We start from the raw sequence: 16,221 nt of genomic DNA on the forward strand, positions 1-16,221 counted from the left end.
CTGCTTGGCAAGCACAGAGGTCATCTGAATACACAAGAGAAAAAAAAAAAAAAAAAAAAAAAAAAAACGAACAAACTGGCTTTGCAAAGTGTCGAAAACAGTATATTAATGACCACTGCTTCAATTCACAGTCGTGTGTTGCGTAAATCTTTGAAGTCGTTCAAAGTCTCCCACGGCGTCAGAGCCGGAGGCATGAATTCGCTCCTGCACGAGCGGCCTGGATCTGAAAGGAAAGCGAAGGTGCGGAGTGAGCGTAAAAGTGCGGAGTAAGGGGCGGGCGCAGTACAGGTCTTCCGAACTATCCAACAACGCACTGATATAAAAATTGTGTATGGGCGTCATCAAGAAAAAAAAAAAAGAGAAAGCCCCTTTTCGGCGGCAATACGAAAAGCGACTGTGAGATTTTTGGGGAATGAGGGCGTGATTATACATTTTTTTACGAGTGCTACATCAGGCGTGCAGCGGCGACCTAAGGCAATTTGATGCGTCAACACCAAAGGACACGCAAGCGCTCTGTGAAGCAGAGTAACTACAAAACCTTGGCTGAATATATTGTACAATTTTCAAATGTTTTTGCAGCCACAACGAATCGCCTGCTTCACCCCGCCTCCCCTACCCCCCCCCCCCCCCCCTTTTTTTTTTTTTTTTTTTAGTGACAAAGTGAGGGTATTTAAAGATAAAGCCGAAAAGAAAATCAGCTTGCATTTTCATTTGCACCCGAGGTACCGCGATTCACGAATGCATCAACTCGTTTTCGGTGGGCTTGCGATGACAACTGTTAGAATCGCCTTCACGGTTTTTTTTTTATTTTTTTATTTTTTTTTAGGAAACTTGAGGCGCGCTTCAAATACCAGTCACGTAAAACAAACACTTTACCTGCCGGTTACTCGCGTGGGAGGGCTGAGAAAGCGCTCGATTCTTCGAAAGCGCCTTCCACTTTGTAAACACGCAGGAAAACAAATTCTGGCGGGCTGCACTGGACAACGACAAACACACGGCGAAACGACTGCGAGAAGGAAAAACAAAATCGACACTTGTCAAGAGAGCGTCTCCTTTTGTGTGCAAACACGAAGAGATAACTGTCACTGTTGGACCGACAAATGCCTCAGGCAGCCGCGGGCTAACTCTAATGGAGAACAGCGATAGAACAAAGAAGAAGCATGCGCAAGAAAACAAGTGCTCCCATGAAAAGAAACAAGCGGCAGAAGCAAACAATGCAGCTTGAAAGGTTCCTCGGGGGTCGTCAGAGAAAATTGCCCGCCAAACAGCGTTAGGAATGCATGGCTGCGAGGAACGAAAAACGAAAGCTCGTCATTCCCCCCTCTCTTGCCTTGTAAGCGGTTCTCGTCTTGGAGTGCAGAATAAGGACGGCTGGCGCGCGTGCTTCATGCTGTCCCTCTTCCCCCAGCGGCGGCCCTGGGCCACGTGCGGCGGTGGCGGCAGCAGCTGTTGCCTGCGGCGCATCATGCTCTCCGCGCACCCCTCGCAGTGATAGAAAAAGATGACGGTGGTGGTGGATGCGTTCTCTTTCGGCATCGCCAAGGTGAAGGCCGGCGATACGCCAATCACGCAGGGTCAGCGACTCCTGCATCGCGTACTATACTACGCGCCTGTGAAAGAGGAGGTAGCGGAAAGTCGGGAATTGGACAGCCGGGTGCCCCCCCTCCAACATCGCGCGCGCGCCGCTGAACGTACCGTATAACCCGGTCTTGGCTTCCCCCACCTCTGCCTGCCCCCTCCATCCCTTGCGGGGTCTCGAATTTGGGTTATCCGCGGACCAGCGAATCTTATGCAGATCCACGCCTCGCTGTTTAGTAGCGTCTTCCCCCGGCCACCCTCTCCCCGTTTCGTGTTGGTTCGTTACTGTTTGCGGCTGCTACGAGGTGTTCGGACGCGCAGTGGAGGCCGCCGAGCTGCGCTGGAGACGCGAAACGGGTTCTCCGTGCTCCAAGCGGCCGCCGCTGCAGCGCGGCGCCGATCGCGGCCTGTCAGACGCCCAGGTGAGATGGCTCGGCGAGCGTCCAAATGTGCCATTTAGAATGATACCGTGACCGCGGCGTCTATTATTTAGAAAATAGCCCCGGTCATGCGGCTCGATGCCTGTCGGGACGAAAACTCGCCGAATGGCGTCCGCAAACAGCTGTCACGAATGGGCTGAATATCACGGCCTCAATAGGGGCGCCGAGATTGCGTCCGCCAACAAGACGCGCTTTATTGTGGAGATGACTGTCCGTCTTCGGCGCTGCTTTCGACCCCAGGCGGCTGCCATTCATGTTTCGCACGCCACAAGTCCGCTGCCGCAAAGGTCGCCCATTCACGCGGAGCCGAGGGCTCGAATTTGTCAATAGCCGCAGATTCTTTCACTACTGGAGCACATTCGTGGAACTACTGGAGCATCATAGCTCTCCTGCTCTGCTGGCGCTCTGTGAAAGCGAAAAAGAAAAAGGATGCGCTATTTTTTCGGGGTTGCAGTCAATCATGTCAGCAGTGACTTCGAGCATAGATGAGCGCTACGAAGCATTGTGTGTAAGGGAGTGCGAAAGAAGAAGAAAGTACATACTTACAGAAGCTTTAGCCTGTGGGAAACTGCGAGAGCAGCGCCAGGTGTTTAGAGACAATGCCACAGGGAAATTTTCCGCGGCGAAACTGCATAACAATGGCGTAAAATTGCACAAGGGGGAAGCTTTACTTGCTGCTGTATTTTTCTAAAGCCATTATTGATTTAAGAGAAATACAGCAGCAAGCACTCACTCGTCTCCTGAAGGAATAGCGGGTGGATATCATTTCTACCTTTGCCGTCTTGCAAAGAGCTGCGCCTTTATGTGGACACAGTATTTATTCATTGGGAATGCAGGCTGCGGTTCGTTTTTTAATTTTTTTTTTCAGCTGCATCTTTCTCGTCGAGGGGGATCAAACACTGAAAAGAGCTGACTGGACTCGAACGAAAACAAAGAAGTTAAGGTACACTAAGCTCGGCCTTAAAATTATGACGTGATAGCGTCCTGCCTTCATCTCTAATTACACACATGCTCACTAGAATACTGTTGTAAGACACAACGCAAAAGATCACATGACATACATATATAAACGCCGCTTCTTTCAAAATGCACATATGTTACTTAGTGTGGCTTAGTCAGGGTCGTCAGTTCGAACCCCCACCCTTAAAAGCTGAAATAGGCCAAGTCGAATCATTTACTGTGCAAAATTATATCATCTGAGACATCCGACAACCTTACCACAACCGAGACAACCGACAACATTATATTCTAATCTCTCTCATTCCATGCGAGTCGTCACAGGAGCTTTGTGGGGTGTTTGAAATTCTCGCGCGAGGTCATGTGGCTGTGACGTCATGATCCTGTAGACCAATCAGGATTTTTTGCTCACTTCCAACTGCCCCGACGACGGCGCGACGCCAGCTTTTCTGCGACACTGGACGCTTATCGCGTAATATCATCGTACTCATGAGCAAGTATTGCGAAGTCTACAGGAAAGGCGCTGTCATATAAGCCGTAAGGGTTTATCGTGCACAGTTACATTTCTTCGGATGCGTAAGGCTCGGCGAATAGACTTATCACTTTGTCCCATTTTCTTTTCGCCTTTTATTTTTTATCTTGGGTAGACAAATTAAAGTTGCTCTGGTGACCTATCTCTTTCCTATCCCCGTTCTCCTGCCTATTCTCGCACGGAAAGCATCTTTACCGGTGCCCACACCGTCATGTAAATGCCGATGGGACTATGTTCAGAAAACAAGCTCTTTATCTCAAGGTGAATGAGTACCAGTCACAATGATTTCTGTATCCACGAAAATTGTGCCGCATGGAAAGAGACAACATTTTCCGCACAAATTTTTGTGACAGTCACGTTACATTGCCTATTATACTCAAAATAACGAAAAACGACCAGCTTGAAAACCAAAAGTAGCCTCGCACAGTCTAGTCCATGGCATAGTAACGAATAAACTTTACGCAGCACGGAAGAGCAATACTAGAACCTAGAAAAGAAGAAGGACGGTGACAAAGAATAACCGCAACATTAAGTAAAGTACAAGTTCGCAAACAGGACGTAAGCTCACCTCGTGCAGCGGGGCAACGCGGCTCCGAAAGCGGCTCGGGCAGCCCGAGTTATCACACGCGGAAAAACAATCAAGGTGTGCTGTTGGAGAATACCCCTGCCGTGCGGAAATGACTAAGTGTATTCCGTCTTTGAAAGCGATAAACCGGACGCGCTACAATAGCAAGGAATAAATATACCTGTTCGGGTGAGGTATTTGCATGTGGAACGGAATGGACTACTTCGCACTCATGCGAAGTAAAAGCTCTCGCATTGGGGCCGCGGCAGCTAGAAAACAGCTCCCCTGAGGCCAGATAACAAAACGGGCTGCTAAAAAGAACTGAAAATGAAATACCCAGCCCGCATCGCTTAAAGGTACAACCGGCCGTGTGAATAATTTCAAATTTCGAACCGACGGTCTGACATTAGATAGGCTTGAGCAGAAAAAAAAAAAAAAAAAAAAAAAAAACATTTGTAGCTACTTACTGCGCTGACGATCTCTTACGCACTCACAGTGTGAGCCTGTAGGCGTGCAAAATATATTATCAAGCATAGGGAAGGGTCCGTCGTTCATGGCATCGTCCTTGAAGTGTCAGGTATCACATGACAATGAAATTCCATGGAATTCAGTGCATTCAATCGCGCGTGTTTCGCGAGGTTAGATTAGTGTAGTCACCTTAAATGCAAAAGGCTGAACACAGTTGGGACGCTAAAAGAAAATGGGACGCTAAAAAGGTTTCTCTTCCTCCAATCGCTGTAAATAAATGTACGACGTCGCCTTTGTAGGCAATCGTTAACGGACGTCAGCTGCTTCAGCTAGCATGTGATGCAAGGAAGACAAAAAAAAAATGAAAAAAAAATGACCTTCCTTAAATTTTTATGCTATTATTTACACGCGTGCCTTAAGTCCAAGCACATGGATGCGCCTGTGACAACGTGCTCTAACGTTATAATATGTTCAGCCGTGCGCCATTACCCTCTCGCAAAGAGGTATTGGTCTTATTCTAATTATGAGGGGTTTTCGTTGAGTTCGCGTGCCTCACATGGAGGTTTCGAAACCACTGCCGCGATGCTGCCGCATGGTGGAAGCAAATAAAATTTCCAGGGTATCTGAGATATCTCAAATAGCCGCAGTGGCCCCGCGCTGAAAAGCAGAGTCAATTTCGCAGATATAATTGTGTTCATCAACTCGCTTTACTGAGGACATTACTGCACGAAGCCTAATGTGCGAGTGCGACCCTTTTGTTCATCAACTGTTAATACGCCATGAATGGCTTCGTAACTACATGCGGCCGTCTTCAGATGCTGGGGTGAACAAACGGTTTAACGTTGACGAGAAATAGCGAGCCGAGCTTCGTTAAGCAGCATTTACCTTCCTTGGCTTGCTTATTGGCAAAGCTTATGCGCGCTGCACACAGCTGAGAGCAGGGAATGGAAGTGTTTCGCAAGCAACGTTTGCGTCCTACTTTACTCGCTTTGAATGTGAGAACATTCACGTGACTCGAATGTTTCTTTGGAGCAAGAACAAGCTTGAAAACAACGGAAAGCACTGTGCGAGATGTGTCGAAAGAAAAAGAAAGGCAAACGCTAAATAATGCCTTCACAGTTTAGAAGAATTTATGAATCTTAACACGGGCTTATGAATTTTCAACATGATTGCACGTATTGAATTATGGCACGGAAATATTATTTCCAAAAATATTTAAAGACCAACCCGACGTTAAGTAAATTATAGCGCTAATATCCAAGCTCATAAACCAATAGTAAAACCCATACGATATGTTCTCGCGTGTGAGCAATGACCGAGTTCAAACCGCTGTAAAGCTCTCGGTAAAGACTCGTCAGTAGAAGCACGTGCGCCTCCATGAAGCGGCCGTAGTAGAAGGTAACGGGGGTAAAGATAAACAAGAAGACATAAAATGACAAAAGAGTGGCGAAGCAGTTATATGCTCCACCTGCACTACGTGCTGTACCTAACAGTAACGAAACCTGATTTTACCAGACAATTTTAAACTGCACGATTCTCATACATCATCTCCCCATGCTTCAAAGCGGACAGTTGATGACACCTTGATCAGATGAGGAAAGCCCAGGTCTTCCATACGGGCGGAAAGGCGTGATAATAACTGTTATCTTTGTCAGGAAGCGGAAACGTGTCATCGAAAGCACACGGAATGAGCCAAATCTCGTGTTCCGGGCTCCTGGGCTGTTGGTTCTTTCTAGTCATTAACACACACTTCGCTACCTCAGTGTTGTTTCGCCATGGGCTGTATATAGTTGCCGTCAATGCAGCGCCGTTCTTTCGATCTCAATCCGTGGCTTAGGTACGGAAGATTATCTACAAATTGAATGTATACGGCAATTTATTGGAACGTCTCGTTAAACTAATATGACAATACTTCTAACACCGCAATGGCCTACAGGTTTGAACAACCGCCTTGCATATCAGAAATGCCTGGTTCAATTCCCAGTGCCACCTAAGGGCACCCACAGGTGATAACAATGGGTACACTCTCGCCCCTGGCCTCCTCTTAAATGAGGTGAATCGCTTGACAAATGGGTTTCATACTCCAACTTGTGTCTTTGCGCTGTACAGCCAAAGCTGGCTTGATTCCATCAAGATTCATCATCATCGCTATTTTTATCATCCTCATTATCACCATAACATTTTTTCGGCTATCTTTGAATACGAAAGAATAAGTTGTGCAGCTTTTCGGAGCGATACGTCCTGCAGTGCAAGCGCGTAATAGTGAAAAAAAAAAAAAAAGCAAGCGGTAAGGAAATACTGTCACCGATTTTCTTCCGTAGGAAATGAAAGAAGTACTTCCTTTCTACTTCAGTGTGTTTCGTCGGCTTTTCATTTCGCCCCCCCGCCCCTCCCCTTATTTTTAATAACAGTACCTTTTTCCTTCCCTACCTCCTCTCAACTCTAACTCAGACTGACACTACTGCTTTTCTTTGTAAACAAGCACTCATATATAAATATCTGTGCAGTTATGTTCACGTATAAAAGCTACTGCCGTACAAAGTGCCCGGCTTGCCCGGGTCTCTTCCCTACCGTTGCCATAAGTATTCGTCCTCTTCTCACTGCAGGCGCTGTCTACCCTGTGCGTGCTGTGCGCCCTTGCCCGCATCGAAGCCGGCGGCGGCGGCTACGGAGGCGGCACCGTGGTCGTCGCAAAGACTACGCCCGTGGCCGTGGCGGCCTCCAAACCAGGGCTGCCCAACTTAGGCAACGCGGCCCACTACCTCGGCTACGCGGGTAGCGTCTTCGAGCAGCTGCTGAGTTTCAGCGGACACTACGGCCTCCCCACCGGAGGCGGCGGAGGGGGCAGAGGTACGGGCCAGTTCGGCCTGCGCAGCGCGAAGAGGACCCTTGAGGCAAAGGCCATGCGTAGTCGCCTAATCCCTCCTCTGACGGAGAGGGAAAGCAGCCAAATAGCTCGCACCGCGGTTCAGGAAAATTTAAAGAGGCACGTTATTTAGCATTCAGCAGCCTGGCACTTGCTGACGAACATTTACTCCAAAAGGTGGAACGTTCGCCGTACAGAACTTACAAAAGGAAGGTTTGGTGTAGTTTGGTTTTATAGGGGTTAACAACCCAAAGGGAGTCAGGCTACGTAGACGCCTTAGTTGAGGGATCTGGAAATATCGGCCATTTGCAATCCTTTAATGTGCACCGATATCGCACAGTAGACGGGAGACTTGCTTTTCGTCTCCATCGAATAACCACCGCTGCGGCTGGGACTCGATCCCGCGTACTTGAAGGCAGCAGTAGAGCGCCCTAACCACTGAGCCACCGCGGTGGGGCATGAAAAGAACGCGCCCCATACAGTGCTTACGAAGGTTGTGCAAAAATGTGAGAAGTGGAAGTTTTCCGTTCGCAGCTTAAATCTGATTACTGAATGGAAAGTAGAAAGAGCACCAAACGCATTTGTAATGTATGTACATACATACGCCAGGCAGTGGTGAGGTACCCCAGTCATCGGTCTCAATAGTGCGGCGAAAGAGGTGTGCGCAGTGGACCATCGAGTCTCATATACACCAGGTCGATAGGGCGTGCCCATTTATGCGTTAAGGTCGAACACACACGCCTTTTGGCCGCGCATGGCTGCCGGTTGACCAACGCTATGAGGCGCAGCTTTATGACTGTGCCGCAAGGCGAGTACTGGTTTCAGGCGCACGCTTCGCTTGGCGTCCTCCCTTTGTTCGCCAGGTCTGATGGGTGCAGTGAGACTGCCCGTGTACAGAAGCAGCGTGATGCTGGGCCACGGTCACGGTGGCGGCGGTGGCGCCTTCCTGCTTGGCCACGGAGGCGGCTTTGGCGGCGGCGCCCTCAAGACCTTCAAGTTGGCACCAAGCTCGTACGGCGTTCCCGTAGGCCTACCCGTCAGTCTGGCCCATGGATGGCACTGACAGTGCGGGAGCTGGCCCTCCCGACATTCCCTCAGCGTGAGTAGATCACAGCTCACAATCAATCCACCGCACTCTACTCCAGTGGTGTTCTCGGAGGATCTGTGAAGGTTGGAGTAGCTTGGATTTGTAGAGCGCACGAAGTAGTCAGCCGCTTTCTGCAAAAGCCACGTACCACGCTCGTAGGAGTGCATGTTGCTACATTGTTTCCGCTCGGACCTCAGATGCGACTTTATGTAATTACAGGATTGTAAAGGAGACCCAGTTGTTGGTGTAGTTGTCTAAAAATAGCTTTTCGCGGCCTGGTAAAGCCCTCCCCCAGTTCCAACGCTATATTTAACGTGTAGTCAGATGACTTCCTTGCTCTCTCTGGTTCGTGCTGCTTCCTTTTTGCTGCTGTACTAAACGTGTATTCTCAGCATCTGTCCTCCGCTCGAGCAGAGATCGTTCTGTGTTTTTTTTTTCTTGAGGCCTTTCGCTTGTACCCGGCGCTCAAACAATCAGTCTCTGTGCTTTTCCGCGGTGAAGTCCTGAAGGGTCAAAGTTCTTACATATTGTTTCTTTCGCAAACGATAAATAATAATAGGCGCGATCAACGTGAAATGTGGAGCGTGTGCTTTATAAACTGCTAAGCGACGGCATCAGCAGGAGCAGTAAAAGAATGTTATGAAATTCGGCACATTGCGCACAAAAGCCGGATATATACCGTACAGGGTCATCCACTTTTAGCTATAACACGGTCAGTGCTTTCAAAGCAACATTGCACCCAACACAGGCGTGTATAGGTGCAAAGCGATGCAAGCATAGGACTTGGGCGTGGTGCTTCACATAGTCTGCCACAATGCTTTATTACGTGGCCAGGTCAGACACAATAGCGCTTTGAAAGCAGTGACCGTGTTATTGTTAGAAGTTTGGTTGGTTTGTGGGTTTAACGTCCCAAAGCAACTCTGGCTACGAGAGACGCCGTAGTGGAGGACTCTGGATATTTCGACCACCTGGGGTTCTTTAACGTGCACTGACATCGTGCAGCTCACGGGCGCCTTGCTTTTCGCCTCCATCGAAAAGCGGCCGCCAAGGCCGAATTTGTTAGAAGTGGATGACCCTGCACATTCAGGCATTACATGTGACAGTTCGCTGCCATCCTTAAGAAGGTTTTCGTCTGACCCTCGATAGTTGCGCAAAGCCAGCAAACTTGAAGTGACTGTAATATCAAGTGTAGAAATTCGGTACATTCTCGAGTGTAGCGTGTTTTTCACTTACACTTGTGCTCGTACACTTAAATATAAGCAGCACTGACTTTGAATGTGAACACACCACACCTTCTGTGGACGTCATAGGCGCATCTAAAGGTCATTTAACTACGCCACCGGTCATGCTCAATTTCACAAACAAACAAAAATAAATAAATAAAGAAGCCGTCGTAGGTTCAAGGACTCCTGAGATTTTCATTGGATCTATGTCTTCAATATAATTTTTAAGTACTAGACCAGCCTGTTAGCAAATCTAGCCCAACTGCTTGGTTAATAGCCTCCTAAATGAAGTGATTCGGCATCCTAAACGTCTAATGCTACGACGTCCATTACTTCTCGTGATTTCTACTGAAATGGGTACCTCATGTATGCGCCTTGCTGCCTATGAGCTGGTAGCAGATAATAGAGCAGTCATAGACGATGAGTCTGACAGAAATAGTTAACTCTGCTTTTTGAGTGGCGTTGTCCAACGCACAAAGAGATACGATACTATATGCAAAAGAAATTTCACTAAGTAAAATTACATTCTTTCCACGCGGTTTTTGATCAACGGCATATCGATATGGTTTCCCACCGAATAGCCAAATAGCGATTAATGGAACAAGTGAAAAACTAAATCATATTGCTGCAAATCTAGTGAACGAACCGGAGCCTACTCCACACCTGAATCTTGGAAATGGTTTGCAATGTAAGATGTTCGGCGAATTTTTAGACAGGGAACATGGCCCAATTAATCCCTCATAAGTAAGTGAGACTGAAAACAAAAGCGAGAAATGACTGTCTAGACCACGTCTCCATATCGTATGAAACATAACTTATCCATGCTGCTTGCTGAATCCGACCTTTTTTTTTTTTTTTTCTCTCTCTCTCTTTGCAGCTACTAGAAGACACATCAGCCATCATAACACCAGGAGGACATCTGTACATAATGTTTTCCATCGCAGCTCATTACGTTCTTTCCTTGTTCAATAAAGCATGTTTTCCTTTTTACTGTTTTAAGCCGGTGTTCTGACTTTTTTCACTCAATCTACGCTAGCGTTTATGTCGCGGTTCGATTCGTTTTGTCGATATATGACGAAACAGTAAGCTTCAAAGAAAAAAAAAAAAAAAAGAAACCGGTTGGGATGCCAGAGCATGCACGAACTATACAATACGATGCGTTCAAAAATGGGGACTGAGACGAAAGAAAAGTTGGTGAATTCATATTATTCGCAAATAATGCGCTTATAATCCGTAAAAAAAAAAAAAAAAAAAAAGGCCTAGTTGTTACCGGGAACAACCCGTGCGTAATTTTCTGAGTCACAATGAATAACACTATCAAATATCGAGGAAATCCCGTCAAAACTGCGACAACGAATGCTTCTTTTGGCGCCGAGCGCGTTCGACGCCATGCTGAAGTTGAGCACTACAGTTACTCTTCAGAAATGAAGCTCTTGATATCATAAACCAGGGGCTTATTTTATTGTCGTTTCTGTATGGGGCGGTCACATTTGAGCCATGTATTTCCTGAAAATATTTTGTTGAAAAACTGTGAGTCAGCATATTTCGGGAAATGAAGAGGGGCAAGCCCTCCCCCTCCTTTTAATCAGCCTCTGTCGTAAGCAACTAAACAATGCACGTGTACACCCTTCGTCATGAGTTTGAAGAGCAAGGGGCTTGCTTCTGAGCCACACCGGGTATAGTCGCAATGCATCCCCACTTGTAGTAAATCTCCTGAGGGTAAAAACACTTTTGCTTCTATCCTTTCCAACGGGTAAGACTTCCATGAATACGGCCGGAGTCTCACTACAAGGCTTAGAACCAAACCCCCTGGGCTTTAAAATTTTTAGTGCGCATTTCAATCTCACGTCTACTCAGTGCTGTTTTACATGTCCGCATGCGCGCATGTCGAGATAGTTTACTAGCGAGGGTACCACAGGGCAGAATGTGACAAAGCAGCCCGAATCTGTAAGCTCCAATAAAATGATGACTGGCAAAAAAGAAAAAAGAAAACACAGCGCGGTGACAAAACAACCAGTCGATGACGAACGAGGATTGGAAGAGGCAACGTGAGTCAGAACAGTACGCGACAAAACTGCGCACCGAAATCAAAGCGTCGCGAGGGAAAATTGGGGCGCAAAATCATCCATCAAAGAACACGTTGGCGGCCTAACAGCAGTACGCTGGCTGGTGCGTATTACTGCACAATTAATTGGTCTAGAGCTGAAATAATGTTCAACCCGAATGACAACGGGATGTGAGACGTGAGATGACGCAGCCGCTTTCTTCACCCTTTTGCGAAGTGCTTGTTTACTGTTGTGCAGCTCGCACCTCTTCTTCAGTCATGATCATAAGAAGTAAAGTTAGTGGTTTAAAAATTTGGGCACTGGTGCTTTTAAAGTGAGCAACGCCTCTCGGTATTGCTCTAAGAAGTATGTCATAAAGCGTTTAATTTTAGGGTAGCAGAATTTTTGAAACCATCTGTTGTACGAAGTTTTTGTTTTTGGAACTATTTTTCCCCAGTTATTTTTCGCGCTCGGCTGAATACGCAAGACCTAGACGGAAGCCGCATATAGCCCTTTGGACACCAGATGAACGGACAAATGCAATTTGTGCAGCGTGAAGACGGCACCCCCCGAAAGACCGATTGATTTCATTAATACACAGCATCTTTCGCAATGCTTGCTAGCGTGTTCCCCAGTTCATTTCTCTCTAAGAATATTCTTGCTGTCTACATCATTGCTAAAAGTCATGAAAGTCTTATTTCGTTCCATAACCAACTAAGGCGCCATCATTCGTAAGATGAGAGTATACAGTAAGAACGTTGATATATTTATGAGCAACAGCTTACGACGTATCTAAATGTGGTACATTCCTACGCAACAGTTTTGTCGCGACCCGATAAGCAACAAGAGCTACACACGCTGTTAATAAACGCTTGGTCCGTTCGATCTGCTTGCGGAAGGCAGTGCATGCATAATGTATGCATCGCCTTATGATTGTCGACTAATGTTTAGGTGCGTCATTAGAAAGAAGCTAATTACGGAAATAATAGTTAGGCGAATAGGAAAGAACATTTACGTTTTGCTTACCTGCGATGCAGCGTTCACTTGAGAAAATTTCTTCGATCTTACGGCGCTGGCGCAACAAATAGCGCGAGCCGCCTACTGATTAAAAAGTTTATACATCCATCTATCTATCCTTTCATTCATCATCTTCATAGCATTGGGGAGGACAGCGGATAAAAAACAGACCACAGACTTTAAGCGGGAAGAAATAACCAAATGGAGGTTGTCTGATGTGATCTTAAAATCAAGGCGAATGAGTAAAACTTCACCCTGCGCTAAATAAAAAAAAAAAAATAAGAATAATAAAAAGGAGTGGTGTGTCATGAGAAATGGGTCGTTGTGAGGTATGAGAAGGCGATGCGAACTGGGCCTGATAATGCTATTGCGTTGAACCCTTGAAGGCGAAGCATAAGAGCCCTCCATTTTTTTTTTTTAGAGCGGTTGCTAGTCAGCCACCATTTGTACGACAACATTGCGATCAACAGTTTAGAACGTCGTGACTCTGAGCCTTCTCTTCCACTCACACCTATTACGACAACATGCTGTGCGGCGTCGAAGTCAGCCTTGTTTTCGCAAACAGTCGTCGAAAAAAATTGCGACGTGTGTCTTCGAACTTCACGCCAGTTATTCGGAAACTTGAGAACGAATTCCATTCATCTTAAGTAATTTTCAGCATTCACTGCTTTGCTCGTCCTGTGAATCAAAAAGAAGGACATTTATTTTATTATTTATTTATTTACACGATGCTGCAGACCTGATACGCTCCAAGCAGGATGGGCAAAAATTGAAGAAAAATCCTATTCAAAGCAGCAAGAACAATAGTTCATGTCTATGAATACAGTGAATGAACAGCGGGTGGAGCAGAATAGAGAGACAGATTTACACAATGTTACCAAGGGTGTTTAAAAACTTTTCATTTTCAAAGATTATTTAAGGTAACAAGTTCCAGTCTGTGATAGTTCGGGGAAAATATAAATATTTATATTGGTTTGTTTTAGCAGAGCAGGGAATCAAGGTGTAATTACGCTTATGGCAGGTTTTTCGAGTTATTGACTAAGGACGTAACTGTCTAGGGAGATTCCCAATTTTTTGTGAAGCAGCAAATAAAGAAACGTGAACCGTAAAATTTTTCTTCTGGTTTGGAGAAGCTGTATTTGATTAGTTATTATTAAAAAAGATAAAAAGTCCGTATTTTTATATTTGTTGGATGTAAAACCTGAATCGCCTTTAAAAGATACACAATCAGTGCGCTCCCCTTTTCAATATAAATCAATATAAATGCATTTGCGCTTTTCAATTCGGCACGCTTGTATCCACGAAGAGCATCTTTCAGTCGTACCCTTGAATAGTAAAAACGGTCATCTCGCTGTATAGTATCGGTGTTTGCTAGTATTGCTTAATTTAGGCGCCAGTGCAAGGGGATTTGCATAATAACGAGAAAAATGTACGCATCCACAAACACCTGAATGTACAATGACTACTTAAATCCGATCACTGCTTGAGCGGCTCATGCAGCCTACATTGTAGGCCTTCGAAAGCACTCACAGTATACAAGAAAAGCTGCCAAATCATCAGAGAGTTTTCTACCGAGTTGTCCTCGGAAAGCATTATAGCCCTACACCGCTGCCCAAAAGCTCAAGTATTCCACCATCGGCCAAAACAAGTCTTCGCGAACTTTTCTCGACGGTGCAGGAATAGTAAATGGACTGTGATGTCCTGAAATTTCTGCAGGAATTATGGAGTACTTCTTTGTCGCCCTCGCGGAGGGCTAATTGTATGAACTTCTCATAAAAATGCCGACGTTTTGGCTGTATTCACTACGTAGTTTAAATGAGCAGATTATCCGAAAGAATTTGTTCCTTTACCTTGCATAGAGGTGGAGTTTAAAAGCTGCCATTCGGGCACTGTGGGCACAATTGCGCACGAGAACGTTTTTTTTTTTTTTTTTAATTTTTAAAAGGGCAGTACAACCACTCATCTTTACCGCAATCTGTTATGATAACAAATTGCGACACAACAATAAATAGTTTGTTTTCCTGTCCGAAAAAACGGCAGCTTGACAAGAGCCCATAGCCCCCTCGTAAAAGGCGGCATTAAGCGTGCAAAAGGAAACTCGCACAAAATGCAGTATTCATAGCTTTTGTTTCGCGCAGAAAAAGACTGATATTTACATCTGGAACGAAAACATAACTGAGAGTAAAACGATAAAACAGTATGCATATCGTAACGAAAATTCAACACATCCTGCGAACACAAAATCAAATGGCGTAGTGTTGGAATATTTCGTGATTAGTTTCGTTGCAATGATTCTGGAGCATTGCAAGGGTGGATGATACTTTTTTTTCGTAAGGTATATAGTGCGAAGCGTTAGAAAATTTTCTTTTTTATGGTGTCGAGTAGGGCATGCTACATCATCTCAATAAATTGAAAATTTGAATGTGCCAGCGTCAGACACCCCGCCCTTCAAAAAATATGGCATCAGTGTCGGCACTGTGGCGAAAAATAAGGAGCATATGCCTCTGGCAAGGGGTGGTTAGCAGGTGAAATGGTCAGGTACTGATTGGTCGGCGGGTTGTGTGACGTCACGATAATAAATAGCATAGCCGAGTTCAGGAGTAGCCAACTCAGCCAGTTTCTTTGAAAAGGGAGAATTAGATGAGAATCGACACCTTATTATGGCATGCTTAAAACGGATATTATATATACGTCGGTCAGCCTTTAACAATGTGCTAGCTGATGACTGTATGTTAATGAGCGTATTTGATATGCTAGTAAGGAATTGGTGCTTAACAGGTAGCAAAGCCCATGTACGCGAACGAAGGTACGCAAAGTATCAGCAGATGGGAGCCACTGAGACTGCCGCGTCATACCCTGAATGGCGGAGCTTAAGAGTGTACCCCAAATTCTTTCTTCACCATGTTCTTAAATTCGCGCACAAAAGAATCGTGCAAACAGTATTCACAAAACGAAGACTAGAAATAAGTAGAAGACACGTCATACTGCCGGGATACTTAACAGCCCCTGGAAGGGTTTCTCCACTTGAGAACCAAGGTGACAAAGTGCGGGCGCACCGTCATATTTAAGAGACGTAAAATCTAGGTCAGCAATACTGCAAAAAAAAAAAATATATATATAGTATGCATATAGAGCGAGTCAACGTGTGTATAACACTAAAAAAATGTCTTTTTTTTTTCTTTTTTTAACGGCAATTTCTACCTGCTCGGAAGTTTTTGACTGAAAACATTATAAAGTCCTAATTTCAATACCAACAACCTCTGTAAGAGAAAAAAACTTGCAATACTATTCTATTAGTTAAATATCTTTTCTAAGGCTTAACATCCCGAACCAGCAGGGTGCGTGCTTATAGATTAATGCAGAGAAGAGCGCAGAAAAGTCTCCGCCACGTAGCAGACTGATTTCAGCGTTCACCACCTGAGGGCCTTCAGCGAGTGTTTGCA

At 45.7% G+C, this 16,221-nt stretch overlaps 1 protein-coding gene across 1 annotated transcript; it reads left to right on the plus strand.

Annotated features, from left to right (window-relative positions):
- Window positions 1-1,501: 1,501 nt before the first annotated feature.
- On the plus strand, window positions 1,502-8,469 carry LOC146204212 (uncharacterized). The gene is made up of 4 exons (XM_084604465.1): window positions 1,502-1,574; window positions 1,900-2,000; window positions 7,147-7,390; window positions 8,270-8,469. The coding sequence occupies exons 1-4, from the start codon at window positions 1,502-1,504 to the stop codon at window positions 8,467-8,469; spliced, it is 618 nt and encodes a 205-aa protein (XP_084460591.1).
- The last annotated feature ends 7,752 nt before the right edge of the window (window positions 8,470-16,221 follow it).

Source organism: Amblyomma maculatum, chromosome 1 (genome assembly GCF_055883805.1).
Source record: "Amblyomma maculatum isolate TAMU_Amacu chromosome 1, ASM5588380v1, whole genome shotgun sequence".
In the NCBI taxonomy this organism is placed as follows: Eukaryota; Metazoa; Arthropoda; class Arachnida; order Ixodida; family Ixodidae; genus Amblyomma; species Amblyomma maculatum.

Excerpts from the sequence above, each read along its gene's own strand:
- LOC146204212 (XM_084604465.1), top strand. The coding sequence starts at position 1,502 with ATGACGGTGGTGGTGGATGCGTTCTCTTTCGGCATCGCCAAGGTGAAG. Across the intron at positions 2,001-7,146 it reads GCGGCCTGTCAGACGCCCAG|GCGCTGTCTACCCTGTGCGT; the intron begins GTGAGATGGCTC and ends TTCTCACTGCAG. Across the intron at positions 7,391-8,269 it reads AGGCGGCGGAGGGGGCAGAG|GTCTGATGGGTGCAGTGAGA; the intron begins GTACGGGCCAGT and ends TTTGTTCGCCAG.